Source organism: Syngnathus acus, chromosome 11 (genome assembly GCF_901709675.1).
Source record: "Syngnathus acus chromosome 11, fSynAcu1.2, whole genome shotgun sequence".
Taxonomy (NCBI): domain Eukaryota; kingdom Metazoa; phylum Chordata; class Actinopteri; order Syngnathiformes; family Syngnathidae; genus Syngnathus; species Syngnathus acus.
Genome location: NC_051096.1, coordinates 3,796,844 through 3,810,331, shown reverse-complemented (window position 1 = coordinate 3,810,331; position 13,488 = coordinate 3,796,844). Strand labels below are relative to the sequence as shown.

At 44.1% G+C, this 13,488-nt stretch overlaps 4 protein-coding genes across 7 annotated transcripts; 1 reads left to right on the top strand and 3 right to left on the bottom strand.

Moving 5' to 3' along the window:
* The first annotated feature begins 1,036 nt into the window (after positions 1-1,036).
* Positions 1,037-1,868, top strand: LOC119130079 (type-4 ice-structuring protein LS-12-like). The gene is made up of 4 exons (XM_037263587.1): positions 1,037-1,075; positions 1,159-1,224; positions 1,296-1,422; positions 1,527-1,868. The coding sequence occupies exons 2-4, from the start codon at positions 1,179-1,181 to the stop codon at positions 1,738-1,740; spliced, it is 387 nt and encodes a 128-aa protein (XP_037119482.1). The 5' UTR covers positions 1,037-1,075; positions 1,159-1,178; the 3' UTR covers positions 1,741-1,868.
* A 429-nt stretch (positions 1,869-2,297) lies between these two features.
* On the bottom strand, positions 2,298-5,834 carry LOC119130070 (polyadenylate-binding protein 1-like). Its single transcript, XM_037263575.1, has 13 exons — positions 5,551-5,834; positions 5,123-5,316; positions 4,739-4,854; positions 4,461-4,600; positions 4,293-4,387; positions 4,084-4,221; positions 3,900-3,995; positions 3,482-3,836; positions 3,320-3,403; positions 2,989-3,252; positions 2,739-2,869; positions 2,590-2,677; positions 2,298-2,511 (listed from the first exon to the last, which is right to left on the bottom strand). Exons 1-12 carry the CDS (start codon positions 5,714-5,716, stop codon positions 2,612-2,614), a joined length of 1,845 nt encoding a protein of 614 aa, XP_037119470.1. The 5' UTR covers positions 5,717-5,834; the 3' UTR covers positions 2,298-2,511; positions 2,590-2,611.
* A 1,212-nt stretch (positions 5,835-7,046) lies between these two features.
* LOC119130077 (14-3-3 protein zeta-like) lies at positions 7,047-10,907 on the bottom strand. 2 transcript variants are annotated; one of them, XM_037263581.1, is made up of 6 exons: positions 10,713-10,907; positions 9,344-9,654; positions 9,109-9,232; positions 8,826-8,989; positions 8,646-8,741; positions 7,047-8,267 (listed from the first exon to the last, which is right to left on the bottom strand). In XM_037263581.1, exons 2-6 carry the CDS (start codon positions 9,638-9,640, stop codon positions 8,184-8,186), a joined length of 765 nt encoding a protein of 254 aa, XP_037119476.1. In that variant the 5' UTR covers positions 9,641-9,654; positions 10,713-10,907; the 3' UTR covers positions 7,047-8,183. The 2 variants fall into 2 exon arrangements, with proteins under 2 accessions (XP_037119476.1, XP_037119477.1); XM_037263582.1 differs by lacking the exon at positions 10,713-10,907 and adding an exon at positions 10,072-10,192.
* Positions 10,784-13,445, bottom strand: znf706 (zinc finger protein 706). 3 transcript variants are annotated; one of them, XR_005099355.1, is made up of 4 exons: positions 13,129-13,445; positions 12,597-12,742; positions 12,266-12,419; positions 10,784-10,921 (listed from the first exon to the last, which is right to left on the bottom strand). XR_005099355.1 is itself a non-coding variant. In XM_037263588.1 (3 exons), exons 2-3 carry the CDS (start codon positions 12,729-12,731, stop codon positions 12,324-12,326), a joined length of 231 nt encoding a protein of 76 aa, XP_037119483.1. In that variant the 5' UTR covers positions 12,732-12,742; positions 13,129-13,444; the 3' UTR covers positions 11,867-12,323. The 3 variants fall into 3 exon arrangements, 1 of the variants encoding a protein (XP_037119483.1); XR_005099356.1 differs by lacking the exon at positions 10,784-10,921 and adding an exon at positions 11,103-11,492; XM_037263588.1 differs by lacking the exon at positions 10,784-10,921 and having other exon boundaries at positions 11,867-12,419; positions 13,129-13,444.
* Positions 13,446-13,488: the final 43 nt, after the last annotated feature.

The window sequence follows — 13,488 nt, the reverse complement described above, 5'->3', positions numbered from 1 at the left end:
AATAATCAATGTTTAACTGCATGACAACATCAACACTCAGAGATGCTGATTGTTAGCATTTCATGTTGAACAGTTTTGTTCTGACCGGCCAGTTAGAAGCCCCCCACCCCAAGAAAAAAAAAAAAAACATGCCGCATTCCCACAATTCCCAACATCTGTCTTTCATTAAGAAATTTCAGCACACAAAGAGGGATTTATCGCCAGGGGTTTTATTTACGAGCACACGTGGGCTCCTGGCGTTGAATAAAAAAGAAATAGCAAGAGGCCTGGCAGGAGTGTGATTGAGAATTAATGACGTTTTTTACAAGGAGCCATAAAGATAAAGAAAGACGACACCTGGCAAGCAAAGGTAGAAGGTTTGCATCCACATGCTCGTCTAGTCGGTCACCGATATCGCATTATATAATGAAGCTTAAGGTGAGGAGGACCATTTAAAACATTGGAGGTTAATATTTATTTTATTATTACTGTACTTTGAAGAAACTAATGAATGGATAATTTGTGATTATTTTTTTTACTTGAGTATCGGTGGCTGGTATTAGCAGTTTCTACGAGACCGATACCTTAAAATATGGTCGGGATAGCCCTGATACATTTTAAAGAATAATATAAATAATAAATAATAAACATTAAATAAATATTAAAAGTACAATAAATAAATAAATAAATAATAAAAGCCCAATTAACAAAAATTATGATTAAGGGCACCAGGCAGGAAATGATATATTGTGTTTTCCAGGAAGCTTATGTGGTAGGACCAAATGTCCTGGCCTCTGCGTCATCATTCACTCACAAGTCATCAAGTTTGCTTCGGTCAACATGATAAGACAACTCTGCGCAACACACGCAAACACACCGACGCAGTTGGACTTTGGGTTCACTTTAGCCAAGTGGAGCTACCAGCAGCAAGGGTCACAATAATGTTTTGTCAGCGCCGCAACCTGTCCAATTGCATTCCGATATCTAGATCTCAGCCAATCACGATCAGGATCGCACACTGCTACCCCGACTATAAGAAAGGCTCCAAACGGGCAAGGAGCCACCATCATCCGGTCCGAATCCTCCAGTACCTCAGGTATGTTCTATCCTGCACATGAAGATTGTTTTACAAATTGTAGTAGCACATGTTAAAATAAGACGCCTGAAAATCTTTTCCAGGTCTCATCCAAACTGCAACCATGAAACTCATCATCGCCGCCTTTGTTGTGATCGCACTGGCTCAAGGTAGGACAATATTTTCACGACGCAATCTTTCTACAGTCGCTAAAAAAAAAAAAAAACTGTCATTTCCACAGGGAGCCTTGCCGCCGATACTACTACTGAGCTGGAAGTTATCAGCCAGAAATTCGAGGAGATCAAGAACAAGATGACCGAGGAGCTGACCAAGCTGATCAACACTCAGGAGTTGAGCAGCCAGGCCCAGTGAGTACACACCCCAAAATTAAAAAACACACCTTCAGACAATATTCTTCAACAACCTGCCGCAAATTTTGGGGAGGTGCTGATGATATGCTTTTGTGTCGCAGGGCTTTCCTGGAGCAGCAGAGGAACCAGTTTGAGCCCATGGTGACCCAGGTCCAGGAGCAGATGAGGGCAGCGGCCGCCAGCATGCAGGAGCAGATCGAGCCCATGGCCACCAACATCCAGACACAGATGCAGCCCATGGTGCAGAAGTTCCAGGAGCAGATGGAGGCCATCCTCAGGCAGCTGACCGAGCAGGCCAAAGCCCTGACCAACTAAAAAGTCAAAAAGGGAATCTGCAGCCATGGACTGACTCCCTTTTGGACTCCACACGTGTTTCCGTACCTTTGTGATATGGACGATTTCATCTCCAAAACCAAAGATGTGCAATAAAATCTTGAAACACAGCAGCATGTGTATCTATGGTTTTTTTTCTACCAATAGGAGCAGGGGGTTGGTTTTTACTGACGGTAAAATGGAAGCGTCAATTTGTTTGTGGGAGAGATGTTTATTTGACTTGGCCATTTGAGCAAACCAAATCTAAGGAATTTAAAAAAAAAAAAAAAAAAAAAAAAAAAAGGGGATACAAACAGCATGGGAATGTTTACTCAATAAGTAAATAGAAAAAAATACGGGCAGTCAAATCAAAGTGGCTCTTGGTACAGCTCAAACATTTCGAATGAGTACAAATATATATAAAACGGCACAAAAGACTCACTTCAAAACCCCTTCATAGAAAAATATTTCAATGTTGTCATTTCATTTAGCTAATAAAATGTATTGACATTTTTCTTCATATTTGATTTGCTATTTTATGGTTTGTTTACTTGTATGATTTTTTTTTCTGTTGTATTCTGACTTTTGTTTTTTTACATTTGCTGGTATTCTCCTACTTTTTGTTTACTTATATTCATTTTTTTTTTAAATGTTGTTTACTTGTATTTTGATACTTTTGTTTTTCCTCTTATCTGTTTTTTGTTTGCTTGGGGGTGTTTTGCTCAGATCCTTCACTTCCTGCCATCAGTACATTATAGCTTGAGGACATCCTCACTGATGAGAAAAATCACAAAACGTGGAAAATATAAAGCACCTTCCACACGTGATAATTCCACACAATGCCTTTTTTACCTTGGGTGGGATTTGTGGAGCATCAGTAAACCTGCTGGGACGACTCCTTGGCCTGATGCGCCTGAAGGACGGCCACAGCCTCGTCCACCTACAACAAACAATTTGTGAGCTCATTTTGTTGTCGGCCAGGCGTTTTAAGCGCTTCTCACCTTTGAACTGAGTGATTCCGGGGACTCCAGCATGTGGAGGAGTTCCGAGTTGTCGATCTCCAACAACATGCCGGTGATCTTCCCTGCCAGGTCTTGATGCATGTTCTGGATGAGTGGGAACAAACACTCACCTGGAAGGGAAAGAGAATGCTCATTAAATTTTATGTTCCTCAGTGACTCCAGGGTGCTGAATTTTCTGTTATGTCCTAAATGTAGATTTCCATCTGCAGACTTGATCATGCAGGCTTACCCAGCATCTGCTTCTGTTCCAGTGGGGGAGCAGAAGCCAGAACGGAGGCCGTCAGAGGCTTCGGAGTGTAGCCAGAAGGCCGAGGAAGCAAAAAGAAGCAGGAAATTAACTCTATATGGACGTAGCAATTTTGTCTCAAGTCATTTACCTGCGTAGGCTGCATGTGGTTGGAAGAGCTGCGGATTCCCTGGGCATACTTGTACTGAGGAACCACGCACACGGGGGACAGCGGGGAGTCGGGTCGGGGACTCAGACTCTGGGAGGCTGCAAGGACATCTATTTAGAAGCAGGTTGTACTTTTGGGAGGATTTAGGAATGAATGAGGACCGACCAGCACATTCGCCGTGGGCGGCAGAATGAAAATTGGGCGGGCTCGGTGCCGAGGTCCGGGCGGCGCCGGGCATGTTCTGGTAGTCTGCGTAATATGAACCAGAGCAAAGCATGAACTCTGAGGAACCACAAGGCAGCCACTGTGCTTGTCGTAAGCGGGTACCTGCTGTGGCCCAGCGAGGGCTTGGACACAGTTGGGCCACCTGAGCGGCCGGCGGAAAGTAAGCGGGGTTGCGGTTTTGCGCCTGAGGAACGGGCGCTATGAAGTAAGCCGGGGGCGGCCCGGCCTGGTAAGGGCCGATGACCTGGTTGGGCACGGGCCGTGTGTTGGTCATACGTTGGATGTACTGGCGGGTCAGGTAGGCCTGGCGCTCCTCCTTCCTCTGGGCCAGCGCCACGTACAGCGGCTTGGTGGCCACGATGCGGCCGTTCATCTCCGCCACCGCTTTGCTGGCCTCCTCCGAAGACGAGAAGCAGACAAAGCCGAAGCCTTTGCTGCGCTCGCCCTGCGTCATTACCTGGACATTTCCAGCCGAGTCAGCGGCTGGCAAGGCGTGAAAAAGGGCTGCGGCGGTCGGTACCTTGACGCTGGTTATGGCTCCGAAGGGCGCAAACTCTTTACGCAGGGACTCGTCGTCAATGCTGTCGTCGAGGTTCTTCACGTACAAGTTGACACCCTGGAGGGCAAAATTTGATCTGGTCACTCCACAATGTTGTGTGTCCATGTTTATGTTCAAGAAAGCGTTTTGTTTGTTACAAACCGACCTGGTAGCGCGAGATGCGATCTTGTTTCATCTGCTCAAACATGCGCTTGAGCTCGGCCTGGCGCTCCACTTTCTTTTGGGCGCGGCTGACGTAAATCATCCTGCCGTGAAACTCCTTCCCGTTCATCTCATCCACCGCCTAACGTGGCAACCATAACAAATAGATGAATTGACATCCCGCCACCTCTGGCAACCCCCATTTCGGTTTACCTTCTGGGCGTCCTCGTGCCTGGCGAAGCTGACAAAACCGAAGCCTCGACACGAGCCGCGTTCGTCTATCATCACTCGGACGCTGGTGGTGTTCCCTAAGCGACACACAGGACAGTAAAGTAACCAGCCAGGGCGCTCACAAAAGACTTGCGGGAGGAACCGACTGACCGTAGGTCCTGAAGATATCCCTCAACATGTTGTCGTCCACGTCATCGCCAAAGTTTTTCACGTAGACGTTGGTAAACTCCTTGGCTCGGACGGCCAGCTCGGGCTCGCGCTCTTTGCGGGATTTGAAGTGGCCCACAAATCTGTTCAAATGGGGATCAAATGTAAAAAGTAGGCAGTCGTCTTTTCACAACATAACCTCCCACCTGCCACCATTAACTAACACCAAATAAGGCTGAGCTGTTCTAGTAGGTTCAATTGTTGCGAACGAAATAACGTACATTTTTCTGTCCTTAATAATCTTGCCGTTCATCTCCACAATGGCTCTCTCGGCCGCCTCCTGAGTCTCAAAGTGCACAAAGCCGTAGCCCTTCGAGCCGTTCTCATCGCAGACCACCTACAGCAGAAGCAAAGTGTTCTTCAACACTCCTGAATATCCAATTAGAAATTGAAACGATGCAAAATTGGCAATTTGATGCACGTCTACAAATATATTTCTACCTTGACCCCTGAATTTAATTTCTACAGGGGAATAGAAGATTTTTTTTACTGTTCATACTGTAGCATTTAAGGGGCGTGGCCTAGAAGCTGAATCTGAGTTGCATTCAATTGTTTGTCACGTTCAATTAAACGTTTGTTGGCGACTGTGTGAAACTGTTTAATACCTTGCCGGACAGGATGTTGCCAAAGAAGGAGAAAATGTCGTACAGGACGTTGTTGTCGATGGAGCGGTCCAAGTTCTTGATGAAGATGTTGCCCACGCCGCTCTTCCTTAACGAAGGGTCCCGCTGCCACCACATAATACGCATGGGTTGGCCCTTGATCAGCTCAAAGTTCATCGTATCCAGCGCATGTTCAGCTGTGGGAAGCAAAACAAAATAAAAAAATCTGGTTTATATTAAAATATAATTTAGTTAAATGGGGTATGGAGACCACTGGGTTAGTCATTTAGTGCTTAGCAAGACTTTTGCATAAAGTTCTATTATTCTAGGGCCGGGTTGAGACTCAAATCTGGAATCTGTCAACTGTGAAGCTCACTGAGTGCTAAATGTGCAAGAATGGATGATTGTGTTATGTCTTTGCTCTTATTTACCGTCTGCAAGCTGCTGGAAGTTGACGCACGCATATCCCAGTGAGCGCCCAGTCATCATGTCTCGGCACACGCGGATGGACAAAATGATTCCCACTCGACTCAATCGTTCATAAAGGATGGCTTCTGTCACATCCGCGTGCAAGTCGCCCACATATAGTGCGGCCATGGTTGGCCAAAAATCAAAATGAACTCTTTTGTGTCAATAATTCCTCGGGCTGGGAGAAAAAGTTTTTGTCAGGGCTTTGACAAAATTGCTACATACATATTTTGAAATAAATATAAAATCACATAAAATGCAGCAGCACAGATTTCTAACGGGGCTGTGGCTCCCCCGACCCCCGGTGTAGCGCCGTCCCTGTTTTCCACCGGTGAATTACCGAACCCCTCAGGGGTTATGTGAAAGCACCGACGAGCTCTTGTGTCTATATATTTTTTTATTTACTTATTCCAAGTTGTCAAGGCTCACCGGTTCCATGTGACTGACGCGAGTCACAAACGTCACATAAAAAGAAAAAAAATCACCTCACCGTGGATTGAGCACAATTGGCACTTTATTACATCATGAAAAAGTAACAGAAAGACGTACGGGATAATAGCCTGGACGTCACGCGTCGTACTTTCGTGCCTTATTCGGACGTTTCAGACGCATTTCCGGGACACAAAAGTGAGTTTTGGACAGTAGTTACAATATTAGGAAGAACCGCGCGCCTTAATAAAGGTCAAATAATACGCTTTGGTGGGGGTATAGTTGTTCATTTTTGTGGAAGGTGTTTTTTTGTACATTCTGAGAGCAAATAAATAAAATAAACATGACTGGGTGCATTTATGTACAAAACGGTCCGCATAATCAAGAGGCTTTAAGTAATCACAAAGAGCTTTTACAAGTCCACAATTGACAAAAATTGCCAACATATCCTAAAACTCTCCAAAGAAGCCGACATACACCAAATTACACAGACACAGTCCAGTTTTGATACTTTATTCGTCCTTTTGCAATTTAGCTGTTCCCCGAAATGAGATTCACTTATACTTGAGTTTTAGCGACATCTAGTGGCCATTTGGTCTAACGTCGTTCGATTCTCTCCCATCTGTCATTTTATTGGCATTTCTTTGATAATACCAAGTTAAAATTTATAGTTATCTTTGAAAAGGTACACATTTGGAGTACTATTTGACAAAGTGCTTTATGTTAGTTACGTCACGTTTAAATATAATATAATTATATTGTAACATGTACATTTCGACATAACATTCTAAATAAGATTTTCTTACTTGTCTTACCACATTCCATAAACAATCTTTTCCTCAGATCGGCTGCAGAGGTGTTGATGTGAAAGTCTGCGTAGTGATTGCAGTCATGTGAACACAAAAGCAGAACACGTGTAGCACAACATACTTGGATTTAATGTTTTAATTGGTTTCACATGAAAGCACAACCAAATAACGTACTTTGAGAGTGCTACCTGCAACATGTTTCAAATCCTACATCCCATTTATTTTATTTTTTTAATTTCCATAGTTTTTTTTTTTTTACCCACCATTGATTAGAAGAAACCAGCACTAATTTGTGTCGACTAAATGGTCCAAAACGCAGTTTCCTAGTTACTTAGCAAATTAGCATCAACTTTGACTTCCAAAACGGACGGCGCAAATGCTTCACTTGGTTCAAGCTAAATTCTAAGCAAAATCAAATTTAAAAAAATAAAATAAGTGCCAATTTCAAAGCACACCTACCTCTCACGCCACACTACGAGAAACGCATACATTCCTGGGGTCAAAGAGGGAATAAAATACACACAAATAGGTAATACAAAATAAACACCTTGATAGAAAAAGTAGCAAAACAAAGTTACAGTATCAGGCCGTTTTTTGTTTTGTTAAAAAGGCAAAGTATGCAGGATATAAACGGAAGAAAATGGCAGCGTGATGGAACGTAACTGTCACATAAAAAAAAAGAAAAATGTTGGACACAAAAAAAAAAAAGTCCATTCACACAAAGAACCTTAGCATGTATGCTACTCGAGCGCATCTAGAACCCACTGAGCCAGTGTGACGCATGTACCTTCCGTAAAAAGTAACAACGGGGCGACGTGAAAACGACAAACGTTGACCACGGCCTAACCACTAATTTTGTCAGATGAAACCTGGATTTGTGTGCGTGTGTAAACCGGACAAGTATCAGACCTGGATGACCATTTTTTTGTTTCAGTTGATGTGTTTCAAAGTTTTTTTTTTGCGGACCCAAGTGTCACACTAGTTCAAGTAAAAACATACAAAGTATCAAAATATAGTTTGAGGTTCGTTTTTGTCCTGTAACAGTGGCAGCTTGCTACCATAAACTACGGTCTAATTTGGAACTTTAAAAAAATAATAAAAAAAGGGGGATACATAGACTTAACTAAAAACATTGTTTGACACATTGAGTAATGCTCATTCAAAAATAAAAATCAGTGGAGGTGTTCTTTCGATGAACATACTGTACTTTACACGCTGTGAGCGGAGCGTAAACATACATATATGTGCATGTATGAGCACACGCACGAGCACACACACACAACTTAGGCTGGTGAGAGGTAATAATTAAAAAAAAAAAAAAAGTATTTTCTGTTTTGTTTTTCATCTTACAGAGGAGTTCAGTTCTTGTCTGCTGCCTCTGCCGGCGCATCCGCTGGGGCTTCCGTCTCGTCGCTCTCTGCCTGTACGTCGGACATCCACAGCTGCCATTGAGAAAAAAAAAATTAAATAAAATACACACAAGCGCTGAGCCAGGGTCAAATACAGCAGCTCATGACACAAACGTTGGGAAATGGCACGTTGCTCACAGCCACACCCTCAAATCTTATGAGTCACCGCTATGCTTGTGAGCCCAAGTTGGCTACAAATGGTACTATCTGACAAGATTTATTACACACAAGCAGGAGCGAGCTCACGTTAAAAAAAAAAAAAAAAAAAAAAAAGAATCTGAAAATGTCTTTAGATGTTAATCAGTAGGCAGCTTCATTTCCGCCTATGAGAAAGCTGAGTAAGCTTCACTAGAAGAAGAAAAAAAAAAAGTTGATGACAGTCACACGTAGGAAAGCGACGAGGCAACTCACAGTCAGATTGTCACGGAGCAGCTGCATGATCAAGGTGCTGTCTTTGTGCGAGTCGCTGTTGAGCGAGTCCAGCTGGCCAAGGGCGTCGTCAAAGGCCTGCAAAGCGAGTCGGACGAGCGTTTATAAACAGTCGTCTTCAGCATAGAAAAAGAAAATTGACAGGCGCAAAAGGTTCAATACTTTTTTGGCGAGGTTGCAGGCCTCTGCGGGCGAGTTGTCAATCTCGTAGTAGAAAACGGAAAAGTTAAGAGCCAGGCCCAGGCGGATGGGATGAGTGGGCTGCATGTCACTGTAGCTGATCTCCAAGGCTTCCTGGTAGGATTTTTTGGAGTTTTCGATGATTTCTGTCAGTAGGGTGCAAATTGAAACCATCACAATTACACATTCCAAGTACTGGAAAGTCTTTTTTTTTTTCCTCTCGCTAAATGTCCTTGACTGAGCCAAGCTTGGACATTTGACTCACCGGCCTTCTCGGTCCCAGAGGCCACCTCCGCCAGGTAGCGATAGTAGTCGCCCTTCATCTTCAGGTAGAAGACCTTGCTGTCGGCAGCAGAAGCTTTGGGAATCAGATGATCGTTGAGCAGGTCCTGTCAGACAGAAAACATTTTGGTCATGATAATGCTGGTCAACAGACTACAATACTTCTTCGCAAAAGGACACTTAGAATCATCTCTGATGAAAGTTTGAATGTTACTAACCAGAACTTCGTTACAGATGTCGTTGAGCTCCTTCTCGATCTTCACCCTGTACTCTTTGGCCAGGGTGGCCTTGTTGCTGTCCTCCGACTTCTGCTCTATGCTGGACACCACCCTCCACGAGGACCTTCGGGCGCCCACCACGTTCTTGTAGGCAACTGAGAGCAGGTTGCGGTCCTCGTTGGACAGCTCCTCATCATTGCTCCCCGTCACCTCCTTCATGGCCGCCGCCATGTCATCGTAGCGCTCGGCCTGCTCTGCCAGTCTGGCTTGCTGCACCAGGGTCTCCCTGTCCGACATGGCTGCTGCGTTGGCTGCAAGCGCGTGTTCGACATGACAAAGGTGAGGGGGAGACAGGTGTCAAGGTGAGGTTGACAGATTTTATTTTCTTTTTTTTTTTTTTTTTTTTTTACAAGTAAAACAGTCATGCGACAAGGACACTCTGTACCATCCACGAACAACCCAGGCAACCATCTTAGGGTGTTACAGAAAGAACACCAAAAAAAAACTGAAATAGGTCGAACCGAAAATAGTTTTTTTCCTAAATTCAATACATCCTCAGGGATGGTTGACTGACAGATGAAATTGTCAAGTGGCACACCACGAGCGAGGACCTTTTCTCAAAATGGTAGCCGTCATTTGACGACAGGTAAAAACATGTACCTTATGCAAAAGTAAGCATCTCCCCTACTCTCTTTTAAAAGGTTTAAAAAAATGAGACGCCGTCTTACCGTGTGACTCGAGAAGGCCGCTTTAGAAAATGAACATTTACAGTCAAAATGGCACTACTAGCCTGTGAGTCACATCCACCTGCGCCCTTCTGTGGAATGTCGGCGAACCAGGTTTGGCATACACACCTGCACCCGACAAAAATACACACCCAAGCCACTAGTCTAGTATGGAATGTAAAATGTGTGCATTTAAAACACTGCGCGGAGGTTCTCGTGAGAATTCATTTGTGCTGGTGGGACGTGGAAATGAAAGGAGACTAGCTTGCACAGTCGCTAGTCGCTAGTGAACGCCCTTTTTTCCCCTCGGCTTCCCGGAAAACATGCCCGAAAAAAATACCGTAGTTGGGTTAAGTCGATCATTGCAGATCGGTTGTTTCAAGGTCAATTCAATGCACACGAAGAATCGTCGTCATTTGCGGATAATAGGAGGGAAACGAAGCCGTGCAACGCGATCGCGCGAGCCAGCCGAACAATGAGCGAGCATCACCACCGCGGTTCTCCATTCAAGCGAGCCCGAGCCGGAACCCTCCCCCCGCTAGCCCTGACTGCATTTTTACGACCCCGCCCGGCATCGACGGAGAAATGGCCCGGCTGTCGGTGCGCTGGAGCGGGGACTCCCCCCCGCCTCCACTGCGACTAACCTGTGGTGGTCGTTAAAACGGCGCTTGTATCTTGTTTCCTGACTCCCGATTCCTGATTCTCGGGACGCACAGCTGATGATGGCTTGCTCGTTCGTTCGCTCGCTCGCTCGCTCGTGCTCCGGCTCGTCCACGGGGTTTCCCTCCAATCAAAGCCGAAGTAGCAGGGTCGCGCTGGGACGGGTGACGTCACCACCCGGTTGCCAGGGCAACTGCAGAAAGGAGGGGAAAATGGCGATACAATGAGGAATATGCTGAAGCATTTACCGAAAATATATTATACAGAAAGTGGGTGGGCATTTTTTAAACTATAAAAAAATATTTCTTTTTCTGTTTTGACTTTTCTGACAATGTTACTTTTCATTCCAGTGTCCTTTTGTTCTTTTTTTAAAAAATATTATTTCCTTTGCTCATTGTATCCATCACATCAATTTGTTCATGAATTCTAACTTTGTCTCAAACCTACTTTTCTACATTCTTTCCTTTATTCCCTTCTTGCCATACCGGTTTTTATTAATTTAACCTTACATCCTTCCGTTGCTTAAACCTGCTTTTGTTCTCATTTCCTTCCCGAACTTCCCTTCTAAATCTGTCTTCCAATTTTCTCCCTTCAGATCCACATGTCACAGAGCAGCAAATGCTAGAAAAATCTTTGATGAAAGCTTCCTAAGTGACTAACGTGGGAACTGTGCTCCATTCATCAGGTTTTGCCAGTGACGTTTTGGGTGGGGTTTCAAGTTTCGCCATGTCGGCAGCTGCGGCAAGGAAACTTCCTTGAACTGCCTTAAAAAAAAAAAAAAAAAATGCACTCACAAAAGCTGTTGCCACAACAACTTCCCGAGCCTGAATTTTAACGTTGAGAACGGAATTGTGCAGTTCCCACAAGGCTGTGTCTGAAAATAGATGACCTATAACTGCTGGGAATTCATTCTTTCACCTCATTAATCCAGCTAATTTCATTTTGCGCCACTTTTGGTTTTACCCATCCTGGGGCTTCACTGATTTTACTAACTGTACAAATGTAGGAATAAATTCAACCAAGAGGCCGATGTACCACAAAGTAAAATTTAATAAAACACTATAATACAGTGAGCATACATTCCAGTTCCTGACACTTCCCTGTAAATTGTTAAATCTTTGCTTTTTTTTATTTTGTATTTTTTTTATTAGCAGCCTGGCCAGTTAGTGACGAGCCAATATTGAGGTTTAGAATTAGCGAGGTGAGACCAATACAGTGTTAAACAATGACACGTGTTAGCACTATGACCCCTCTTACGATAGAAGTCATTGAAATCACGTGCACGGCCCCCAAACCAGGTCGAACCCTGGCGCAAGAGCAGCGCTAGGGGGAAAAAAATATAACCGTCACGATGATGGCTCAGCAGACAATTATTCCATGTGCAGGACACATCAAGAAGTCTTCATTTGTCACCGGGCGGCAAATCAAACCTATATGGTTCATTTACTTTTCATTTCCCATTTGGCGACATCACTCTTAATGTTTTAAATCAAAAAGAATCAAGAAGAGTGCACAGCTGGTACAAGAGGAGCCTCACCGAAGTAGTCATCTTCCAAGTGAGAGAGGAGGGCAAAGGGTGGCGGACACTTTGGTTTTTATGCCTCCACGCCTTCCAGCTCGGGGGGGAGAGGTGATTTGGGATGCTTGCTCTCAAAGTGCTGCTTGAAGGTTTTGGGGTCAGGCATCTGGGACTGTGTGGAAGAGAAACACAGACCACATTACTGCATGAACTGCCAATTCTAAACACAGTGAAACTTTGGAACACTGACAAAATATGACTTAAGTTATGTTAAGTTAAAATACAAAATGTGTTAACAACGCTCATCACCCAGTTAAAACAAAAAACGAAATTAAATTTAAACACTTACCCGGCACACGGCACAGGTGAAGACAAGCGCTGCCTTGGCCGCCGTCTTCTGGTCGTGCCCCTTCGCCTTCTTCATCTCTGCCTGCTTCTTGGCGTTCTTCTGCTGCGACTGGAACTTCTGATGTCCGCGGGCCATGGTGAACAAATCTAAATAATGAAATGTGAGATTTGAATCACTTGTTTTGACCTACACAAGCTTTCGTTTTGAATGATCCATTGAGCAACATTAGGGGAAATTAGGCTCACACAATCTGACGGTCAATCACAGCGTGCTCATATATAATACGTGAATGGGGTTGTACATACGATTTTTAGACCTTAAAATCTCTTAAAATGCAATGTAATGTCCAATATCGCTTAAATATTGACAATTTGTCAAAAGGGGACAGTGGTTGTAACCTGGATTAGCATTCCAGCTACCAAGCCCCCCCTCATTAGGCAACGCAGTGGGCATTGGTTTAGTGCTAGTTAGCAACCCCAGCACGCCAATTTTATCCTATTTTTTTTATCTTACGGATATGTTCTGAACTTACCTCGTAAAAATAGTATAGGAGTCGTACTTGTTCCAACGAACCCGCAACAAAAAATGTGACAGCTGCTAATTTCACACCGACAAGATGACGTCACTGGTAGATTCAAAGACTATCGTAAACACAAGTGTTTGGGATCCAACTATCCACACTTATACGAGAAAAAAAAACAATATCATCATTGTCCGATGAACACTTCTCTTTAAGTCCTTGTACAATCAGGGGTGCACAAGGATGTTAAAGATGTTTTTTAGTCTGAAAATATACCAATGTGGTGGCGCTGTTGTTCGAAATGTCATTCCGCTTTTCTGCCAGGTTGTCAAACGCGCTTGGCTACATTTGAATTGACCTTTCTCTGTTACC